This window comes from Netta rufina (genome assembly GCF_964035555.1).
Source record: "Netta rufina genome assembly, chromosome: 3".
In the NCBI taxonomy this organism is placed as follows: domain Eukaryota; kingdom Metazoa; phylum Chordata; class Aves; order Anseriformes; family Anatidae; genus Netta; species Netta rufina.
This window is the reverse complement of record NC_140125.1, coordinates 43,233,405-43,256,747: the sequence shown is the minus strand read 5'-3', so window position 1 is coordinate 43,256,747 and position 23,343 is coordinate 43,233,405. Positions and strand designations below refer to the sequence as shown.

General features: G+C 43.5%; 2 protein-coding genes across 2 annotated transcripts in view; one reads left to right on the top strand and one right to left on the bottom strand.

Moving 5' to 3' along the window:
• The window catches only part of PCNX2 (pecanex 2), a gene marked incomplete at its 3' end in the record, with an annotated part of 153,254 nt that extends 145,306 nt beyond the window's left edge, over positions 1-7,948 (bottom strand). The window contains exons 1-2 of the mRNA XM_084283877.1: positions 7,787-7,948; positions 1,594-1,799 (exon numbers count right to left, since the gene is read on the bottom strand). Coding sequence (XP_084140003.1) covers positions 1,594-1,799; positions 7,787-7,939 — 359 coding nt within the window. The 5' untranslated portion in view covers positions 7,940-7,948. The remainder of the gene's footprint in view (positions 1-1,593; positions 1,800-7,786) is intronic.
• A 2,475-nt stretch (positions 7,949-10,423) lies between these two features.
• Positions 10,424-23,343, top strand: part of MAP3K21 (mitogen-activated protein kinase kinase kinase 21) — a gene marked incomplete at both ends in the record, with an annotated part of 40,274 nt that continues 27,354 nt past the window's right edge. The window contains one exon of the mRNA XM_084284411.1: positions 10,424-11,222. Coding sequence (XP_084140537.1) covers positions 10,424-11,222 — 799 coding nt within the window. The remainder of the gene's footprint in view (positions 11,223-23,343) is intronic.

The window sequence follows — 23,343 nt, the reverse complement described above, 5'->3', positions numbered from 1 at the left end:
CTAAATAAATAAATCACTCAATGTAGAATGTTCATGGTGCCTTCACAAGTAGTAGGACATTGCTATGAGAAATATAATGACATCTCTCCAAACTCCCTATGTGCATACAGTGTCATTCAGCCTGCCTGCTAAATGCACAGACTTATTGGCACAAAAGGCTATTTTTTATTTATTTTTATTATTAAATGTACAATTCCTTGCTACTCCTTTTGTAATTCCTGGTTTCTACATCTTTTTACTGTACCCTTGAATACATACTGTTTTATCTGTCTACTTATTTACAATCCCCCATAAAACAACTGTTTGAAATGCAATGCATACTGTGCGTTAATATAACCATCAGATGACAAAATAAAGATGTTCCTCTCATCTTAAGCAAGAGAAATATATGCTACAGGCAACTTGTTAATCATTTTCTTGGTGGATGTATTCAGCTATTCATTACTCTTTTCACACATTTTCTATTAGATTTTCCATGGATGTAAGCAAGTATTTTTGACCAAGACCTACTAACAAGAACCAATAAGTTCTCTTTCTCTGGTATAATGCAACAAAAATTTAGTTGAAAAAGAAAATCACCACTATGACAAAATGTCAAAAAGTGTTTTTTGTTATTCCAATTTTAGTTTTAAGACCCTACAGCTACCCGTAAGCTACAAAATTATTTCCCTGGGGTCTCAGTTCAGTTACCTTCCCCAGAAATTTTTTTTTGTAGCTAGCTGGCTTCAAAAACTTGTTCAACCAACCTGCCTGCTACCAAGGCCTGTTTTAAAACTTCTGTCATCCAGCTAGTCAAAATTAAGTCATTTATCTTCTGATCAAGAGATAAATAACATACGGCTGTGTCTGTGACCTCCTATAAGGAACACCTTATGTGACTTAACATGCAGGTTTCAAGGGATGCTACCTCTAATTTGTAACCAAAACAATGGCAGGATAATGAAAGTTTACATTTATTTCATTAGCCAAAGAAAAGGAAAACACACAGGGAGGTTCTGTTTAAATTTGAGCCAACCTAGAACAGATGAGCCTCCTAAATTACTGTATCAGACACCCGTAAACAGGGAACAGCTTTGCAGGCTGGTGAGAACTAAACAGAAACAGAGCCTGAAAGGCATCCTTCAACTATATCAAAACCTCTGTATGGTTATTGACTCATAAGAAGCATTTCTCAGAAGAGTCTTTGTGCAGGCAGACTTCAACACTCCCAGCAACGTCACTGCTAGGAGCGTGCCACAGACGTGTATACATGTATGTAAAGACACAAAAGAACAGCAGCACAAAGGTACAAGAACAAATCCTCTAATACATAGTTCGCACAGAGCAGCAGCAGAGCTTTCAGTAGCAACTGTAAACACACCAAAAACAAAACAAAAAGTTCATTTACACAGAGCTCTCAGTTGAAGTTCTGTAGCTGTAACACAGTGGCTGGAGCCACTGAGAATTCAAGCACTAAGCAGGTTTTTAAGTGACATTCCTCACAAAACCATAAGGAGTTTTCTTGCAGTCAGCAGGCATTTCTGCTATGCAGAACCATTGTACAAACCTACCAGCTTTACAAAGTGTATCATTAATGTACAACGAAAACCTTACCTACGATTTGAGGGCTGAACTGTGTTTCCTTTTGGGACCTCTGCATCTTTACATTGCCTTCCATTTTTTCTTGAGATCTGCTGTTGAATTACTTCTCCTTTATCAAACATCAGATGCAGACGGTAACTGACCACCTTAATTACTGTGAAGAACACCGTCACTGAGCTGCAGTATGCGAAAGCCGTAACAGCATTTGCTGGAAAAGCCTACAGAAAGGAATAATAAAGACATCATCATAACAGTTTACTTTAAGAAGATGCTACTAGAATCTTTAAAGTTATTTTCAAAATCTTTAGTTCTTGTTATGTTTTTTGTACCCCTACTGAGTTTTGCAGACACAAGTACTGCATCTCCATGCAGCAGACATGAATTCTGCTCACCAAGAAGTTCTAAAGATTTGTACAAATTCCAAATCATACTAGAAGGTTTATTCTTCTTTTGATTAGCTACGAGTAGTAGTATTTTCTGAACAGAATCACTAAAAGCGTACAATTAACAAACATTGTTCAAACACTCTTACAATACTCCATTCCCAGGATAATGCAGCCTTTCCTGAACTTACAGAAATGCAGGCATAATGAAACGTTAATTACTCACAAATGGGGACCCCCTTTTGAAAAAAATCTGTTATCTTACCCTGCTTCGAAGCTATGATTTGGAAGTAAAATGCTGTAGTTTAGTCTGCTTTTTCCAACACTTCACAGCATGTCTCCTATTATCTTTACTTCTGAAGAATTATAAATAATTAATCAGAACTAGTCATCACAAATGAATAAAATGCATCTGTAACGGCAGCCTCTTTGATTTTTATTTTTATTTTTGAAGTTCATAATTGTTAATTCGCAGCTGTCTGATCTGTGCCTGTTGATCCGTGATGGGCACCCTCTCTCTTAGTCATTACAGTGAATTATAGTTCAACTACAGACATTGGTGCTGCACTGACATGACGTACTAACAGCACTTTCCTATGTAAATACTTCCTTACCGTAAAGGGAAAGTCACAGCAATAGATACTTGCAGTTACATTTGAAGGGCCAAAGCCTTCATCGTTGTACTCATGAAACACCCTTACATATTGTTTTAATCCAGCTGCACTCGCACAGCACGTTTCATCTCCTTTCTCTCTTTTTTTTTTTTTTTTTCCAGAGCATTATTATATCTCTGCACAATTTGTCATGGAGACTAAAAAGAAGATTTCCAATGCTCAGGGCATGCTAAAAGTTTATTGAAATGAATTTTTAAGAATGATCCTCACTCTGTGCCCTAAATCTATCATTTTTAAGTACCACCTTTGCAGATCAAGGAGTCTTTGGATGCAAAAAGAATTTCAGATTCAGAAATGAATTGCACTACCCCCACATAGTTGGGGAAGGCAAGGGAACAAGGCACGCTTAATTCATCTCTAGAACATGTCACTGCATTTATCCTGACCTTGAAATGAGTGTATTGAATCTCTTCTGTGTTATCGTAAGCAAGGATAGCTACTCTTCTGCCACTTTTGGCTTAGCAAGACTTCCTACCTTCAAAATACACGAGGGAAAGTTTTCAGGCAAGTCCTTTTTAGGACTATTCTGATTCACATACAAAGAGTCTATTGGATAGAAGCAGAGAAGCTATCTAGCAGGTAGGTATTACGAACGATACCTAATAAGAAAGACACGACTTTCTACAAGTTGAGGCTTAGTCTGCTAAGAATGCTTCATGGCACTGTGTGTACACCAAAACTAAGCATACCCTTCAGTCATTTACTGAATCTGGGCCAGAAAGAGGATCCGTTTGCAAGCCAGAGTTCTCAAGGTAGAAGGTTTGGCGGATAAGGTTCAGGAATTTGAATCTTATGACTAATGTATGACTAACGTATTTGCAAAATACAAGTTAAAAATCGCTTGGTTCCACAAAGAATGTCATCCAATTACCTGTAACTATTTGTTTCAAAGAGATGTGTTCACTTTCCAGGAAATCTCTTCAACTATACGCTAAAAAAGCGTGGACTAAAAAACTCATTCTTAAATAACGTCACAGAATGAGTCACTAGAAAAGAAGTGCTTCGTAGGTGACACTTATAAAACTTAATAAATATGATATAACTTCAAGCAGACACAACAAAAATCAACTTCCAATAACGCAATCTATGCTTGTACAGAGGGCGCTACAGGAGAGAAACCACCAGAGGCTCCCAGGTTTCTGAGGGAAGGAGAGGAGTGCTTTGGGCTAATGCTAAGTGCCACAAGTCCGCATCCCTGCCTCATAAGCAGACCCCCCAGACACACATTCTGTGCCTCCCCCTGTGCTCCCCCTTGCAGGTCCACCCAACATACAGTGCTTCCCACAGAGCCCGCAACTCAAAACCCGTGCACATACATAGATGTAAATACGGCCAGCAGATCCTTAATATTCTGGATCTTGGCGCAAGCTAAGTACTACAAGCTGGCAGCTTGCTCCCAGCCCACGTGGGGAGTCAGGAGAAAGATGAAGGTGGGAATGGAAAGCTCTGGGTTTTTGGAATCAGGCCTCTTGCATAAGGTAGAGGTGTCACGAGTGTGCTTGGTGTTCCCAGGTACAGCTATGTGAAAGCTACCCGAATGAGCTAAGGAGGAATTAAATTATAGTCCACTGAGGAATTACATGATAGATTTGCTTCTGATGTACTATAGTTATAATTAGCCTCATTTCCTATGGAAACGAGGTTTTATAATCACACCATGTGGCTGTGTATTCATCATCTCTCTCCATCCTCTCTGCTGAATGACTTCTTAGTTCTTTGGGTACTTTCACCTAACTGCAAGAGACGACAGCCCCACCGGGAGCAGGCCCCAGCAGCACACCTCCCTCCCGTGCTTGCAACAGGAACACGCATGGCTCTTTTGCCCTTTGAATGTTGCCCCCATGACAGGAAAAGCTTCAGCTGAGCTGACATCTTATTAGAAGCTAGAAAAATATACCAAAAATACAAGTTAATCAAAAAGCAATCTTATGGCATCCCACAGGTTTCTGTGGAAGCTGTAGCTTTTTTTTCCCTCTTGTGCAATTAAATATTCCACTATAACATGCTTTTTTGTTTTCCAATAGTTCCCCAAACCAGAACATTGTGTGGCCATGGGCAACAATACAGGTTCACGTGTTCAAAATGTGACCTTACTATTGCAAATGCAGCAGGACTGTCCTGCCCATGCAGGCAGGACACTTGCCGGGGACTTCTGCCTGCCCAGAGATCACTCCCAGAGGAATGGCCAACTTCTCGGTGCGTCTGCTAACGTTATCTGGGTAGCACAAAGGTAGAGGTGACTGAGGTATTTCCTAAGTTAAAGGCATGTAACCTTTGAACAAACTACCACACCTTGTAAATCGGATGGAATATTTAGAGTTGGTTAGACCCAGATGTAACCCACCATTGCATCTAAAGGTACACGGTGCTGCACCTGGGACTCGGCGTGCCACAGAACTGAAACAAGTCAGCTGCCAAACAAATGTGCAGTCAGCCACTACAGTCACGCTTGCTGAAGAAAGAGTGGGAGATAATAGTATTGGAGCCAAAGATAAATATTTTGATGTTCCTTTAGCTGAATTAATAACTAAGGTACGTCCGTAACGCAGTACAGAGCATGGAAAAACAGGTAGCACATCAAAGCCCAGGGGTGTAAACTCAGATTTCAGTGTGCATTCTACCTCACAGTAAATAGGGTAAGAACGGTGTAGCTTAGCTCTCTGTCCTAGAGGCACACACTTCCTTACTTTTATGGAGAGACAAAGAGATAAAGTAGGGACTGAGAGCAGCCAACCCACTGCAACTTTTATCACAGTTTACCTCTGAGTAATTTGTTTACATGCCCACACCCTTATACTGCCATGTTCTATGTATCCTATCATGGCATGATTTGAAGACCTAATGCATAAGAAGTCACAGACCTTTAAGTTCAAGAGTTTGCTGTCCAACAAAATGCAGAAGAAACTCTCACCATTTCAGGGACTCGCCAAAACGTGAACTTGCAGTGCCTTGCAGCTTGTACAATAGGCTACAGTACAAGCATCCCCAAAGCCATCTCTCTGCTTCAGTGGTGTTGCACTGGGGCTGAATGCAGCCCCGTGGCTTTGTTTAACATGCACCACTTCTTTCCTGCACACGACACCTGGGAACCCTGGGCTATTCGGTGGAATAAGATAACTAATTCATAATCTGCTATGAGGTTTGACACAACATGGTAAAAAGAGATCTCACTAAGATTTTGAAAGTTGATTTTTAGCAGCAATGCTGCTCCAAAGAGTTTTCAATATACATTTTTAATTGTATATTTACTACTACAAAGGAAAACCGAGAAAGAAGAGGGAGAGATGGAAACAGAGATCTGCATTTTCAGGGACAGGGAAGTTCACACTGGAACAACTAGAACCAAAGTAAGCTATGCTGACGGTGCTAGAGAATGAAATCCTCCATCCACACAACAGAAACAACTTGATACTATAAGCTCCCTGATGCTACTGTCAGCATATCTCACCCGAGCCAGTGTGAAAAACCTAAAAGGAGACGGATGAATTTTGCCAGTTCATTCAAATCAAACCATTCCAGAGAGACTTTCTGACTTTGACAAAGGCATGATTGAGTCAATCCAATTCAAAGGAAAATTTTTAGTACTAGTACTCTATTTTGTTCTGACTTTGCCATTTCAAGAGATATCTGTGACTGCTTAAGCTGAATCCAAAACTACTAATGGTAAGCGTGTAACAAAAATACCACCCCAAACACTGTCAAACATTATAAATAAAATTCCCCAAAGAAAACCTTTAATCAAATGGCAGGTTCAGTTTTCTAAGTGGCAAGAATATGTGGCTTGCACAAAGTTTACAAAGCCCAACCACTTAAAAGCAGGAAAACAAATACTTGAGGACATCATTACTTGAGCAGGCAGCATAATAAATACACTATTCTTATCAAGGATAAAGAACTCCCATTGAGATACATTAGCTCAAGAACATAAGTCCTGCATTTAACCGGATGATTCATCACAAAGTTGGCCAGTTTGCAGAAAAAGCAAGTCCATCAGGATAGACAATGATGAAACCCAGGAGAGAGAAAGTGAGAAGTTCAGTAGATAAGTTAGGTGTCCTTCTCTCTCTTTAAATAATTTCCTATGTTACGTCTAACCTAGAATCTCTAGGTCCAGTGTTCTTTTGTGCACCCCTGCATGCCTTCTTCCAGGGTATTAGCACGGAAATTACCCACAAGGCAATACACATTCTTTCAGACACAAACCTACTAGCACCAACTGGAAAAGTTAACCCTTACTTTTTTCTTCCTCTTTTTTTTTTTCCTTCTTACAATCGCACATACCACTTTGGCAGTAAATCCTACAACTTCAGGCTCCTGCTGGCTTGCAGAAGGCAGAGGTGCAATTAATCAGAAGAAAATACACTGTTACCTTGGTGCAAGAACTCCGTGAACCATTCTTACAGGGAGTGAGCGCAATCCATGCCACAAAATAGAGTACACTGATTGATTTTTAAAAAACACAAGACTGACTTTTCCCTGGGATTGCAGAGGGAGTCGTGAATGCTCATTGCTTTTGAAAATGAAGCCCATAGCTGACTACACCTACCCTACAGGGTGATGAGACCTTTTTAGAATGTTTGCCCCCCCCAAAAAAAAAAAAAAAACAAAAAAAAAACTACAAACTTGTTAAGAATTTAGTAGTCAGTGTGAGATGAATGGCAATTTTCACCAACAGAAGCAGTACACAGCTACAGTCACTGAAGAACACACCAATGAACAGATGCAATGATCCAGCAAACTACTTTTAGGCTTTCCTAGCACAGGAGGAGAACACACCTGGAGTAAACTTTCAAGTTGTCAAGGAAAGCCGTACTAAAGTCAGGCAAATGCGCCCCGGTTATAAAACTACCGCCTTGCTACGTCGAGCCCAAAGGGCACGGTGCATAGTAGCGCTGTGACAGCAGGGTGACACACAGCAGGGTGACACACAGCGGGGTGACATTCAGCAAGGCGCACACGGCTCGGCCCCAGCCTCCCCCATTTATCCTCCCTCCCCAGCAGCACAGCCCGGGCCAGGTGGGGATGCGCTGGAGCTGTCCCCGCGGGGGTCACCCCGGGCACAGGCCCGGCTGCTGCCTTCCCCTCCCCGCAGCCCCACGCCGGCCGGGGGTGCCCTTCCCGGTCCCACCACGGCGGCGGGGCGCTCACCAGGTGCATGGCCAGCGGCAGCGTCAGCAGGAAGAGCCACAGATAGAGGTGGCAGCTGTTGGCGAAGGCGCCCAGCTCCGGGTCGTGGTACCAGCCGCCGGTCAGCGCCGCCCACACGCCCTGCACCACCAGCCGCGCCGCCGGCGACACCATGGCCGCCCCCCGCCTCCCCCGTCGCCGCCGCCGCCACCACCACCGCCAGCGGCGCCCCTCAGCCGCCCCCCGCCGCCGCCGCCATGCCGGGGGCCCTCGGATTCTCCCATGGTGCCCCGCGACGCCGAGCATCCCGCCCGCCCCGCCCCGCGCCCGCCCCCGGGATGCTCGGGGGGGGGGGCTCGGGGACACGCCCGGGGGGGCCGGGAACGGGGCCGGGGCCTCGCCAAAGCGACGGGCAGGGAGCGGGGAGGAGGGCGCAGTCCTCCTGCATCTGCAGTTAGCCCCCTATAAATACCGGCTCCGCTGCGTGACAACTCACGCGGTTGGCTTGGCAGAAAAAAAAAATAAAAAATAAATAAATAAATAAAAGCTCGCTTTCCCTATACATCCCGACACATGACAACGCGCGCACCTCCGAAAAGCAGAGGTGGGGAAAGAAAGGCGGAACTGGAAAGCTTCTTCCGAAGTTTTCTCCTTTTTTTTTTTTTTTTTTGAGACAGCTGACTCATGTCGGGCGTGATTTGGAAGCCCCAGGTTTTTTGCGAGCGCTTCAGTGCAGCTGATGCAATTTGTGCCCCGTTAGGGCGGTGTGTCCGTCCCGTCCTCAAATCCTGCCCCTCTCCTTCATCTGATGTTCGCTCACGTTGGCACCGAGCATTTGCTGGTGCATTGGTACTTGCGGGTACGAAGGGCGCTGTCATTTCCAGCCCAGGGCACGTGTCCCGGCCGTGGCGCAGCTGCAGCGGAGTGAGGAGGATGGAAAACGTGACCGCAGAGTCCTCGAGAGAGCTGAGCAGCGCCCTTCACCTTCAGCAGCCCGCGTTGCCTTCTTCGGAACCACGACTCCACTAGGTGGTGCCATGGGAAAGGTTACAGCAGCCTCCTGCCGTCCTCTGGAAAGTAATTTCCATTATTAGAGCACCTGGGGACAGCAATCACACACCGAGAGCCTGGAGTGCCCGGTGCTGCAGAAACAAGAAGCGTGACCCGAACGCAGGGTGACCCGAGCTCGTGCATCGTGGTACTTCGGGGAGCAAATTTTGGAAGAGCAGCTCTAAATAAATATTTAAACTTTTCGCTCTGCTGCAACCAATACCTCGCCTGACCCAAAACATTCCACAGTTAATTAGTTCCTGCAGATTCCTTCGGATAACAGATAAAGTTCAAGGTGGAATTTGTGTGGCAGAACGCTTGTATTACAACATACTTTATGGCTTTTATAATAAGGCAACTATGCAGATAAGGAAAAGGCTCGCAATTATCTCTCTGAATAGCTGCAAGGCATTCTCTTATATTAAAGGAAATGGGAAAAGACTCGATAGACACGCTGGTTCTGCATTCTTTCTTTTTGGTTAGCACGGTTCAGTAAGTCACTGTCTAATTTTCGCCTTTTGTGGAGAGCTGCAGACACGGTTTAGGCTGTGGGATAAAAAGGAATTTATTAACTTTGTGTAATTTTAATTTTGCATGACTATTTTGGAACCTCAGCCTTGGGATACCCAGTTGCAAATTTTGTGTTTACGTGCACTACTCGGGGTGCGGGTTTTGGTGTGAAAACTCGAGCAGCATTCATCGCGCCTGCTAATTCTACCAGGTGATGTGGTTTGGCACCTTCCCCCAGCCTCTTCTAGCCACCTCGGTTTCCACCTCTGGAAACCAGCCCTTGGCTGCAGCTTCCTCCAGAACGTTGGGCTTGGTGGGACAAAGCGGTGGGCTCCAGAGATGAAAACAAGTTTTTGTTCAACAGCACTTCCCACAGCATTGGTGAGAAGACAGTATGTCCCTGAGACCACACACTTCCTTCAAGCTTTCAAGACAAGTATTGGTGCTTCGAAAATGACTTTTTTCCAGACGGGATATGGAAAACCTGGACCCAGGAACAGCAGGTGTGGCGAAGGTGCTGTTTCCAGGCTTTTTTTTCCCTAGAGAAGCGGCTGAGCCACGCGGGGCCTCACAGGGTGGGCGCAGAGCAGGGCTGGAGGAGGAAGCTCGCCGCGTGGAAGCCACCCGCCCCCCTTAGCGGAATTAGGGAAGCGGGGGCTTCGTCAGCACCCCCTCAGCCTTTATTCCAGCGGAGCCCCGAGCACCGCCCGCGACTGCCGAGCGGGCAGAGCCCTGATGCTGACTGCCCTCCCTCCCCGCCCGTTGTGGTCGTTAACCCCCTCCTCAGCCGCACGCCCCCCCACGGCCCCCCTTCACGTGCCTCCCGCGGGCCAATCAGCGGCGGCAGCGCGGGGAGCGGCGCCGCTCCGCTCCCCCCGCCCTCCAGCGCTCGGCGCTTGCGCCCTCCCGGCCGGCGGCGGCGGCGGTGGCGGCGGCGGCGGCGGCGGCGGCCGGGCCCCGCCCCCTCCGCGTTGTCCCCGCCCCTTTCCCTGTCGCTCCCTCCCTCCCTCCCGGCGGGGCGGGGCGGGGCGGGGCGGCGGCAGGTGGGGATGCGGCCGGGCGGGCGCCCCGCGGGCGGCGGGGGCTGAGCGCGCTGCCATGGCCGCGCCGGGGAGCGGCGGCGGTGGTGAGGAGCCGGCCCCGGCCCCGGCGCCGTTGTGGACGGCGCTGTACGACTACGAGGCGAGCGGCGAGGACGAGCTGAGCCTGCGGCGCGGGGACGTGGTGGAGGTGCTGTCGCAGGACGCGGCCGTGTCCGGCGACGACGGGTGGTGGGCGGGGAAGATCCGGCAGCGCCTCGGCATCTTCCCCGCTAACTACGTGACCGCCAGCCGCCGGCCGGGCGGTGGCGGAGGCGGCGGAGATGGACGGGAGGAGGAGGAGGAGGAGGAGGAGGAGGAGGAGGCAGCGGCGGGGGGCAGCCCGCCCGAGATCGACTTCGAGCACCTGCGGCTGCGGGAGGTGATCGGCGTCGGGGGCTTCGGCAAGGTGTACCGGGCCACCTGGCGGGGCCGCGAGGTGGCCGTGAAGGCGGCGCGCCGGGACCCCGACGAGGACATCACGGCCACGGCGGAGAGCGTGCGGCGGGAGGCCCGGCTGTTCGCCATGCTGCGGCACCCCAACATCATCGCCCTGCACGGCGTGTGCCTGCGGGAGCCCAACCTCTGCCTCGTCATGGAGTTCGCCCGCGGAGGGTCCCTCAACAGGGCCCTGGCCGCTGCCGCCGCCTCCTCGTCTTCTTCCTCATCCTCTTCTTCCTCCTCGGCCGGGCCCGGGGCTGCCCGCATCCCCCCGCACGTCTTGGTCAACTGGGCGGTGCAGATCGCCCGCGGCATGCTCTACCTGCACGACCAGGCCATCGTCCCCATCCTGCACCGCGACCTCAAGTCCAGCAACGGTGAGTCCCGCTGCCCACGGGCCGCCGGGCACGGCGCTGCTGCCCAAAAACCAGTGGCTTGCCCACCAAGCCGGCCTGGGCGCCGTGCCCCCATCCCACCTCTCCCAGAGAGGTGTCACAGCCTGGTGGGCTCGCTCAGCGCTGTCCCTGAAGCTGACAGCCGGGTAGGCTGGGGAGAAGAAGGGCTCGCTGGAAAAACACGCGGAGCAAAGTCCTGGCCTCTCGGGCGGGAGCTCGCTCGGAAGGGAAGCGGGATGAAATCTTTGCACAGTCACGGCTGCAGATTCACGAGACTCCTTTGCTCGCTCGCACACGTTCAGTACTTCTGCTTTCACAAGGCCTTGGCTTACTATGACTTCCGAAGGCAGGTTTCGCAAAGTTAATCGCTTGTGAACATTTGCACGTGGTTTTGTTTTACATTCTGTGTTTCTAGCTTTGATAAAGCTCACCTGCATAGAGAGCGTTGCCGCAGAAAAGACAGTAGCTTAAAAACAGTAGGAACTTTTGTGCGGTTGCCAGGTTGGCTTTCAGCCTCTGGCATGGACAAGAGCACCTGAAAGAGTGAGGGAGTAACTCGGTTCGTGCCTAGTGAATCCTTCATCCAGCTGCTGGAGCTGAGACAGGAGCACATAAGAGAGTTGTGCTTGAACACTGGTTTGCTGGGGTAGAGGTGTTTATGACTTGCCATTGCGGTTGTTTCAAATTAGTGACCAGAAAGTAGAAATCTTAGTCCATACAGAAATGGCTGAAGCAGTCTCTGCAGCCTTTCCTTTTTGTTCTGAGCAGCCCAAATGTGCAGCGGTGTTGCTTTTTTTTTTTTTTTTTTTTTTTCAGTTGGGCATCCTTAAGTAGTTAAGTCGAAATGAAAAAGCTTCATTCAAGTTGGAAGCACTTTGTTTAAAAGGCTTTTGCAGTATGCCTTGAAGGTCATCATGCATGGGTTGTTAAGACAAGGCTCAGTCATGGGACTGTTCCCGAGAGTACTTTCACTATTTGTTTGATAAAGAAAGGACCTAGCTCAGCTGTATTTGTGGTTCTGTTTGTAGTGCAAGATGATGAACTCCTGGAACGTTGCTTTAGGACCTGGCAGACGTCACGACCAACGCCTTAAATCATATGCAGCTGACAGCAGGCAGCTTGTGTCCTCCTAGTTTGCTGCTCTGTTCAGACTGAGCTGCTTCACCTTTAGTACGTGTGCCTTTCCTTAGACAGAATACGCTACCCTCCTCGTTTGACGGTGGCAAAGTCCATATCTGAAATGAATTCATAACCCTGTGGTTTAGCATAGTGCTTAGAGCTGAGTTGGTGACTGCTGTGAACTGATTACCATTATCACCTCTGTGCATGTAGATAATGGCAGAGCGTTTTAAAAATGTGCTTTTAATTACAACCTCAGTATATGCGCTTATTCACTTCTTTCATTATTAACCACTGTTGCACATGCAATTAACTTTAGCCACTTAGTTTTCTCACCCGCATTTCTTTATCTTGGTGAAGCTTGCAGACAGCCTTGATCATCAACTAAAAGATAACATTGGAAGTCAGTAATACGGTAGTGATGCTGTAGTCATTAAGTTCAACAATTTTACATGAATTTAAAATGGCTGCAAATCCTGACAGCGTGTACTGTTACGGCCCTTGTCCACTCATCCAGGACTTCCCTTCATTCTGTTACTGCTGCCTTTTCCAGCCTTACACGCTGGGAGTAGAAAGCTGCAGGGGTGCCTGGCTGACTTGCTAGCGTGGATGGCAGCAGCTTAGCAATGGCTGTAGCCACAGACAGGGCTCTGCCACAGGATCTGTCTGCTCCTTGCTGCTATCCATGGACTGTTAGCCGTGGGGTTCACTGCTCTCCATTAGTCAATGCCAGGTACTATGCCAATGTGTCCGTTTCGTGCTGGCTTACTGATTTTCACTGATAAGGGATTTTTCTTCCTTAGACAAGAAATTGGAAAACTTACTTCCCTTGATATGGAGTGCTACAGGATGCTCACCAAACTTCTTCCGTAACAATTAAGTAAGAACTGTTTTCTAGCCCCTTCCATCAGCTTATTTGATCCAGAAAGGATATATGTCTGGACTTGTGGTTGGCAGGCAATAGACAAAGGCAAGCATGTGATTTCTCTCCAAGCCATTCCCTGGAGTTGGGATCTGTAGGACAGTATATGTAGTGCTGTTCACTGACATGACAGTTTAGAGAAGGTGCCACAAACTGAATAGTAGTAATAAGATCAGTAGATTTTTATTATTATTATTTTGTGGACATTAGAGGCCAGCTAGGTTTGTATGCACAGGTTTCTTTGGGCTCCTTTTAGGAGGTGGGAAAAGGTTTTGTTTCTGCCAAAGCAATAAATGAATACACATGGAAATGTTTTCAATATTTGGAAGAAAAACTAACAATGTTTATGAGGGCTGGACAAGGGATTAAGGGGGTTACTCTTGGCTTTTGTTGGTATTGGAATCTCTTCAATTCTGGAGTTCCTTACTTAGTGGTTATTCAGAAGTAGATAAAACAAAGCTGTAAAGAGCACTCAGCTTTTAGGTAGGTCTGATGAAATTAAATATAGTAAGCATAGACATGGCCGTTAATGGTGATTTGCAAATTAGCTGTGGGTGCTTTATAAAAACTTGTGCAGGTGACAAGGTGAGAAGTTTCTCTGGAAAAGAACACACTCTATTTTGAGAACATAGTTTACATCTTCCTAACAAGCAGTTCTTATGTTCTTAGATATAGTTTACAGGTTAAGAAGATGATCTAAAAGAAGGATGAAAAGGAGGACTTTACCTATCTAAAATCTGAAGAAAAATTTAAAAGAAAACTTGAGATTTTCCAAATCAGATTTTTTTCCAAATCAGCATTGATAGTCAAGGAATTCTGAATTACAGAATAATGTGAATGAAATGCAGGTATCTTAAGGTGTGAAAAATACAAAAAAAAAACTTTAACATTCTTAACTCTTAATTCTTAATTCTCCTAGGTACAAGTATAATTTCAATTAAGCGTGCCAGTTGATCAAGACAAAGTTGCTTTACTGAAAATAAAATCATTCATGTACAAGACTGGATGCTAGTAATAACATGAGTTTTTTTTGGGGGGGTTGCACTTCTCAGTGGGTTTGATGACTCTTTCAAAGGGCAACTTTTTTGTTAACTGGGGTGGTTTAGGGGCTTGCTGCCACCTCTTCTGATGCTTTTCTTGGAGTCTGAATAAAGCTACTAATATGTTCAGGTAAAACGAGCTAGGCTTCACCTTCTGAAGTCTAGTGTAGAGAAAGCAGAGGTTTGTGGTTTGGGGCTTGATTGCAGATTGTGCAGTACTTCTGCCTAAAAATGTGCTTTATCTCTAGTGCAGCAGCTTTGTGTACTTGCAGAAACCATTACAAAAAGTTCAGAATGTCTTGCTTATGGCGTGGACACATCCATGAGTACAAGGTAAAGCACAAAGTTGATTAGGTGCAGATTCAGTGTACTGGCATAATACTGATAAGTCCTCTGTATTCGTTTGTTAGAGATGGATATGTGAGCAGGCTTTGGTTTGCTGTGACTTCCACTAGTTTTTCCAGCATCACAGGGTCCATTGCAGCCCTCACTTCTCTGAAGTGTGCTGAGTTTGTATGGCTTTTAGATACCGTCAAGAACAGCTTGATTTGCAAGGATTGTTGAATAAGGCTGTGGATGTGACCGTGCTAATGAAAGCAATACTTGAAATCTGAAGGAATCAAGCATACAACAGAATAGTGAAACTGCAGCTGGACAATCCACTTCAATGTAGCATTCTTCAAACTAATCTCACACAATAACTTTGAGGGAAGGTGTACTGGAATTTGAGGAAAAGCAAGGACAAATAACCTCTGGTTCTTTTTTATAGGTTATTTGTAGCGAAATTGCTCACGTCATGCTGCTAAAACTCCCTTAAAATAAGATGGAGATGTTCTCAAGGATCTGCAACATCTACTTTCCCTCTAACTTCTTTACCCAGCAACATTATGCTAGCTGTTGTGTGAGGGGATGAAAAGTTTTACATCAGATTTCTATTTGGTATCTTAACCAATTTTATTCTGAAATCACTGGGGTGCAGAATTTGTCTTCTAGCTCTGTTTCGAAGAGGGAAGACTTAGGACATCACAAGTAAAGCTGTAAGGATTGCTTGTACATTAGAGTGCTTGAATATGCAGTGTTTTCTAAGGAGCAGTTATGAAGAAAAAATCAAAATGAAATTAATACAGTTGGTTTTGGTAGTTTTGATGAAGGACTCTTTTCTGCAAATTCGAGCTTCAACCTAACTTTCTTTGTCTGTAAATAAAGTCCCAAGATGTCTTCTAATGGCAGCAAAACTCGGAGTTGTTTCTTTCTGTAGCCATGAGACAATTACTGCTCACCTGATATAATACATTTTTAAAAAAGTGTTTTTGGTTTTTTCTGCGGGCATGTGCCCCGCATCTTCTTCACCTCCCTGTGATGCTCTCACTCATGATAGTTTTGCTCTTCTGCTCCCTGGGATGTTCGCTGTCACAGACTACTAGGGCCTTCCTGCTGCCTCCTGTAGCAGCCTGCATCTGCTGTCATCAGTATGAAAACAGCTCATGTAGCCTTGCTCCCCACTCAAGTGGCAATACTGGCTGGCATCTCTAATGTCTGGAGAGGAAAGAACATTTCTCTGGTGGACTTGACGGGTGTCCTCTTCTGTAAGATGGCTGATTTCCATGAAGCCCGAAGGAACCTGACAGCTCCGAGAACATGGCTATGCTCTCAGTATTTCATCTGACAGACAGATAAAATAGTGGGGCCAAATTCAGGAAGGCTGGCTTAAAGAAGACCCTTAGCCCACAGGTAGTGGACCGCTGATCCTAGACTATATGCTGGATCGTCCTCTGGTTAGGAAGATGCTCGGTCCATAGATAATTCTGTAGATGTTTCATGAGCCACTTATTTGTTAGCAGTTTAAAATTCTTCTGCCTTAGTGTTCAGTGCTGTGTTCATATAGGAAGTCATGGTAATTAAACGCTACTCTTCTTAATTACTTAAATTACATAAAGCTTAGAAACTGTTCCAGGTCTACCAGCTTCCTAGCCCATCTGTATGAGTTTAAGTAGCCCTGCCTTGTGCTGTGCTGTGAAGATAATGCTGCTGCATTGCAACAGAAAAACTGGTCGTGCATCCTGGGTATGTGGAGCAGGAAGGAGCTCTGGTTTTAGCAATCTTGTCTGATTAGTATTCTTAAAAAATACCCTCATGCAAACTGTAGGATTGCCGGATTTCATCAGCTTGGAGAACAGCATCTCTTTTGAAGGTTATGAACTATAAAAGTTAGCATGTCATTGAATTCAAGTATGTTTTTCTCTTCAGTATCGTTATATCACTTGAAAGTGTTCTGCTTTGTTTCATAAAACCTTGCTCCCAGTATTTGATGTGCTCTGACTATTGTAGATAGGGATTTTATTTTCTCTATTTTTAGAGACTCTGACAGCCTGCTGGAGTCTGTGGGAGCAGCAAAGGCCTAGCAGCCTTGAGACACAGTGTATCAAAAGAAATGTTTTGTGTTATGCCCATTATATTTTCACTTGATACATTTACTTGCTGCATGTAAATACTTTCTATCTTTTGTGTTCAGAAAGAGATACTAGAATTCAATGAAGAACAATTTTAAATAGCTGGTTGCTGTGGCTTTCCCCATCTGCAGTAGAAATAGCTAGTGATAAAATGTCATAGAGGTTAACTTCCAAGGGAAGGAGGTGTTTTGGCTTTTAAAAATAATATACTGTTTCTTTCTCTTATTTGGTGTAAAGATTCTGGTCCTTCAACGGGTAGTATAGTTAATAAATATATATATGTGTGTATATATATATATAATATCTCATTCTGAATCTCACATCTCTCATGTCTTTCTCCTCCCCGTCTTTTTTCTGTCTCCTGTAAGACACCAAATGAGCTGTTTTACAGCTGTTGGAAGTCTGTCTCCTCCTGCTCCCTGTTGGACTCCTCCCTGGGAGGCTTCTGCAAGAGGTGCATTTGGGCCAAGGTTTCTGGAGACCTCTTCTTGCCCAGCATGGGCGATCACATCCTAGTCTGCACCTTGCAGATTTTCTGACTGTTTTTTCTGAAATGGCAGTTTTGGGGGTGGAAAATCAGGCAGCTAAATAGCTCCCGTATGCTGTTAAAATAATCATATAATTTTGTTCCTTCCCCTAAACACTGAGAAAAGAAATTTGCATGCTGACTGTAAGGCTTGTGTGATGAGGTATTGCATTAAACAAACATAACACAAAAGTATAACTGCGATTTGGGCATTGATAGTGTTAGCCAACATTAGAAAAATGTGAGAGCTAATTGAGTTTTCAGCTCCAGTTGTGTATCTCCCCACCGCTTTTGGGGACTGCAAGCACAGTACGTGTGTTTGGACCTTCCAATTAAATATTTTCAGTTCATAGTTGTGTTCTGCAAACTTAAAAGAATGAAGAAGTAACACATCATTGAACTGTACTTGGATGTTGAATGCTATTTTGTGGTTTCTTTGACCTTAGAAGATAATGGCTTTTTGTTTGCAGCCTTTTATTTTTCTTATCAGTAAGCATAAACTTTCTTCTAAACATGCTTCAGTGTTTCAAGTTCTGTGGCCTTGTAGAATGAATGTTTGCAAGGAGTATTTGCAGCATGGATGACTTCTGCCCTTGGTTTTCTTTATTTTTGATGATCTGTTTAAATTTGAAACATTGAACCTCAGTTCAGTGGTCTTCAGTAGTAATGCTTATAAAAAGTGCAGATTTGTTTGTTTTTAAGCTTTTTTTTTTTCTTGTTAGAGGTAAAATTATGGTATTGAAGTCAATAAAAGTGTATGTAGAAGTACATTGAAGACCAAGTGACTTAACTGTTTATGGTAGCAGTACCAAGCTAATAACTGGTGTCATAAACTTACATGCCTGATTTGACCATTTAAAACTAATTTCACCATTTTTACCTTGCTTTAACCATGTTACCAGAGCTTTACCCCACATCAGTAGCTGCCAGTAAGTGGTTTTATAAATTTTGACCCACTTAGCACCTCTGAAAGCCATGGGTTTATATATAAAACAAATTTAGATATAAGTATAAGTATAGATATAAGATATATCTAGATAGATATATCTAGATATATGTAGATATAAGTATATATAAAAAATAGTGTATAATGTCAGCACATAAGTATTCTTCCTGCCAGGTTTAACCTTTTTTGTGTGGGGTCATAGCTCCGGTTAAATCAATCCTAGACATGCCAGTGTTGGCTATATAATCATGCTTTGTTCTCTTCGTAGCTACTAAAATCTGTGTTTTGGCAGGTGTGCTATTAACTCGGAGCTGATAAGCTGGCCCTCCCTCTGAAAAATGCAGGAGTAACTGCTTCGTTTCTGTGGTTTGTTATGGGACAAAGTAACTCCTGGAACTGGATGTGTTTTGGTTCTGTATGTTTGGGTTGTTTTCTCTCTTTCTTTTCTACTAGGATTAATGTCATTGTTATGCCTGAAACTAATTGTATTTCTTTTCTCCTAATGTATCATACAAAAGGAAAAGTTATCATTTTTAACTTGTTGCTGAATCTACACTAATTGAGATAAAAGAGCAGGTTTTCTCTTCCCAAGAGTGCTGCCAAGCTTGCAAATACTCATTTTAAATTACATGTTTTGCCTTTGCTATTAAAGAAGATTAGAGTTCTTGGAAACGCACAGTTGCGAGAGGCTGCTCCTCAGCTACTGAGGAAGCCGCAAGGATTTAACAAAAACTTGATATATTTTTTTCTGCCAAGTTTTGTGTTTAGAAAAACAAAGAAGTGGGCTCAAAATTTGTCTTTCTTCTCCTGATTTATTTTGAAACAGTCTGAGTTTAGCAAAAAAAAAAAAAAAAAAAAAGTTTTAAAACAACAAGACTCTTTTAAATGTTCTTTAAAATAAATTGCTTTAATTCTCAGATGAAACTGATGATCAAAGTTGAAGACCTTTATGGAATGTAGCTTATTAAAATCTCCCATAGAAATGATGTTAAAGGGGTTTCATTTGTCGTGACGAGTTTCTCAGGGAACTACGTGACTACACTTGACAAAGTGTCTACAACCAGAGTTTGTTTGGGTTCTTGGACTAATTTTTCATAGTGTAGGCATCTTCAAAGGGACAGGAAAAAATTATTTTGTCTTGAGTTTATTCAGCTGATTCTTTTCAATAGTAAATTTCATCAAAGGTGATTTTATAATAGATTCCAGCTTTGCTGCTTTTTCCATCTTTATACCTAGTTGTAAAAGAGTTGGATCTACTAACCAAAATAGGTGAGGGGCCATAACTGAAGAGGAGTTTAAGATATGTATTGTAGTGATAGGTAGCTCTTACAGTCTTGGTTTTGACATCAGCCTACACCCTTATACTTCAGTTTCATTAGTAAGTCACCTTTAAAGGTAGAATGTGTTTTGATTTAATTAATTTTTTAGTGTGTATGTCTATACATTTATTTAAAACTTTTCTAACCTATCTTTGATTTCAAAGTGGTACTTCTGTGCATAAAGTATCCTAAAACAAGCACAGCAAATGCAGCTTGATATGGACCACAAAAAGTAAAGTAACAAGGAAGTACATAATTGACAAGTATAGTGTGTTACGCTCAGGAAAAGTATGTCAACTATGTAAATGCTTTCATGTGTTCAGAAGCTGTGGATTTTCCTGATTAGCTTGAAATAAAAAATACAGCAAGTGATTTTCTATTTACTGGAAGAAGATAATCTAAATCCAAAAGAAATTTGAATTAAATATTCTTGCTTTTTAAAATTAACTATTGAGCAGGTGATTTGGCTAATGATAGCAAAGTTAATTTGTTAGCTTGGTTCCGAAAGAAGGTAACCTCTTGCTTCTGGGTGTCATTTCTGAGGTTACAAACCTCAGCTGCATTGGCCTTGTGAATTTGGTATGCTGCATAGCATACGTTGGTTTAATTTGAAGAAAATGTCCAGGTTGTGAATTTGGAGTAAGGGAGGTATTAGCACATTCTCTGAAAATTTATTTTGGAGGGAATTGTACCTCATGAATTCCGTACTGGCTATGACTCTCCTTTTGCAGTTTGAGTATAATAGCTCTGGTTTGACTTTTTTTTTGAATAGAAAGGAATTGCTTAAGAAAAATAAATTATTCACTATTTCCTAACAAAGATGATTATCTTTAAGGAATGGATAAGCACTCACTCTACTCTGTAGAGCTTGAAACTAAAAGAATTCTTTAGTCAGGAATGACTGATTTACCACCAAACTATTGCTCCTAGTTGCTCTTAGCATTTCTTTCTAATCTCCCCGCATTTTGGTCACTGTTTTTATTGCATAGCTGCCTTTTAAAAACTAGTAACAAGCAAAGAAGAAAGACCTTAAAAGCTCACTTGAAAACAAAGTAATTGCTGTGTTTCAAATGAGTATGGAATTTCCTGGTAGGTACAGTGTAAACGAGTGCTGTGAGTTTTAAAAGTAAGCTTCAGCGTGGACTGATTTCTATTGAATTGTAAAATTGTGGAGGGATTGCTGTAGTGTGGTAACCCTTAAGTGCAAAATTTAAATAGAATTAATCCTGGTATTTTACTAAACAAAGGACTTGAACGTTTAGTGTACAATCTGCTTTTTTTTTTTTTTTTTCTAGTGCAACGTCCAAATCCTCAGTTTTCAGAATTTACTTTTTAAACTGGTAATTATTTGAATGTCTAATTATAAATGCTTGTTACCTCTGGTACTTCCTCTTAAGGCATAACAGAAATTTCTGTTTTGTGTTGCAGAACTATCAGAATAGCAGGTAAAGCACAGATGGCAGGCAGGAAAATAACTTGCAGCATCTGCAGTGTGTGCCAATAACTTGTTAAAACTGCTTCTTTCTCTCAAGTTTCCATTTGCCCAAAGTTGCTTTAATAATGGTTATTAAAGAAGTGAAGGGGAAGCAAAAAAATGGTGATGTAAGGTATGTTGCAGTTGCTGAAACTGTTCCTCTCTCTTCTTTTCTCCTCCTTTTTTCCAGACACTCAGGCAAGTCTCCGTCATTCTAATGTTTTGCCTGTTTTTTCTGTGCCACATGGCCCACTATGGGACATGTTTTTCTTATGTGTTTGGTGTGTATTTGTAAATTCTTGCTATCAAGGACATTTTCTGTCAAGTCTTGTCTTGTTTTGGCTTTCCAGTTAGGAACACTTTGTTCAGGACTTCTTAAATATATGTTGGCTTGTGTGAGGTAGGGTTTTTTCTAAGCTAGATGTTTTTAAATAAATATACTTAAGAACAAATTGTTGAGATGCTTTCAATTCAGTATGAAAATTAAGAAGTGATTAACTTCTTAATTAAAGAATGTATGTAGCAAAAGGGCATATAGGATAGTGGAGCACAGTATCCTTATAATCACAGAATGGTTTGGGTTGGAAGGGACCGTAAAGATCATCCAGTTCCAACCCCTGCCATGGGCAGGGACACCTCCCACCAGACCAGGTTGCCCAAAGCCCCATCCAGCCTGGCCTTGAACACCTCCAGGGATGGGGCACCCACAGCTTCTCTGGGCTGCCTGTGCCAGGGCCTCACCACCCTATAAGGGAAGAATTTCTTCCTAATATCTAAACTAAATCTACCCTTTTTTAGCTTAAAAACATTAGCCCTTGTCCTGTTACTACATGCCCTTGTAAAAAGCCACTCCGCGGTTTTCCTATAAGCCTGGAGGTTCGGTGCTGGAAGGCCACTATAAGGTCACCCTGGAGCCTTCTCCTCTCCAGGCTGAGCAACCCCAACTCCCTCAGCCTGTCTTCGTAGCAGTGGTGTTCCAGCCCTCTGACCATCCTCATGGACCTGCTCTAACAGGTCCACATCCTTCTTATGTTGAGGGGGGGTGTCTCAGAGCAGGATGCAGTACTCCAGGTGAAGTCTCACAATAAGAGGTAGAGGAATGCCTCCTGCATATGTAATCTTTATGTAAAGGATAAAATTCTTTTGCTGATGGTGAGCTCTAAACTTCATCCAGTGAGATGATCACAATCTGACTGATGCTGGCTGCAGAGGTGAGGGGCTCAGCTCTTAACTGTTATATTAAGAACTCGCAGGAGAAAAGCAAGGTGTCTAAGAAGTAGTGCTGTGGATCACCTTTTGTACGCATTGAAGACATCCTGATCAGTTAATGTTTTCACTCTGATAGTTAATTTGCAGTTGAAACACTCAGTAGAGCTGGACGTGGCTTCTATAAACAGTGCTGAAATTTTAATGTCAAATTGCAATTGAAACCAAATAACAGCTAGAAGGAATGGAGGTAGGTCTCTTAATATTGACAAGGTAGTGTGTTTCATAAGCTGAATATGCAACGTGATTAATCAGGTTTTTTTCCTGCTTGGTAATTCCCAGGTAAAGATACAAGGTTGCCGTGCTGGTTTTGATGCATGTTGATTTAGTGAATTAACAGGAACCGGATTAATTTACAAACAGATGGAGAGGGAACTGAGTGGGGGCATGGGGGGATGACAGTAGCAGCATTGTCTACACAATCTTCACTTGCAAGTAGAGCTGTATACTGTAACCTATTCATTTTCTGTTTGGTGTTCTTGAAGAATGACTTTATCGGTGGTAAATATAATGGCATGTAGGCACTCAACCTGTAATCATATTAAGTTAAATAGCTATACTATTAAATAACTTGCAAAATGCATAATGAACTCTTCAGAGAACTGTAGATAAATTGGCAGGAAAAGGTGGCAAGTAACTACTAATTCAAGAAAGTAAGACTGCTTAGCATTGTATTCTTAATAGCAACAAAACAGATGTTGAAGAGAGTATAGTATAGTAGAAACTTCAGAGACGGTAAAGATAGGAGTAATCCAAAGAAGTTGAGCATTTCAGGTTAATTTTTGTAAATCTAAGCATTAAAAATGCATCTAAGCTTCCTATGTGCGTTCAGTCCTTTAACTTGGCTTCTTTTTGTTTAGCCCCTTAAACCAATTGTGTAACCCAAAGGGGTCTGCCCGAAGTGTTGGAATGCATTATGAAATTAAAATTGATTTAATTGCATAAAGTCTTTGGATTTCAAGAATCTTGTCAAAGATTGTATTAAACGGGGACTTTCAGATAGTTAACAAAGTTGGTGAAATATAATGATCTGTGTATGTT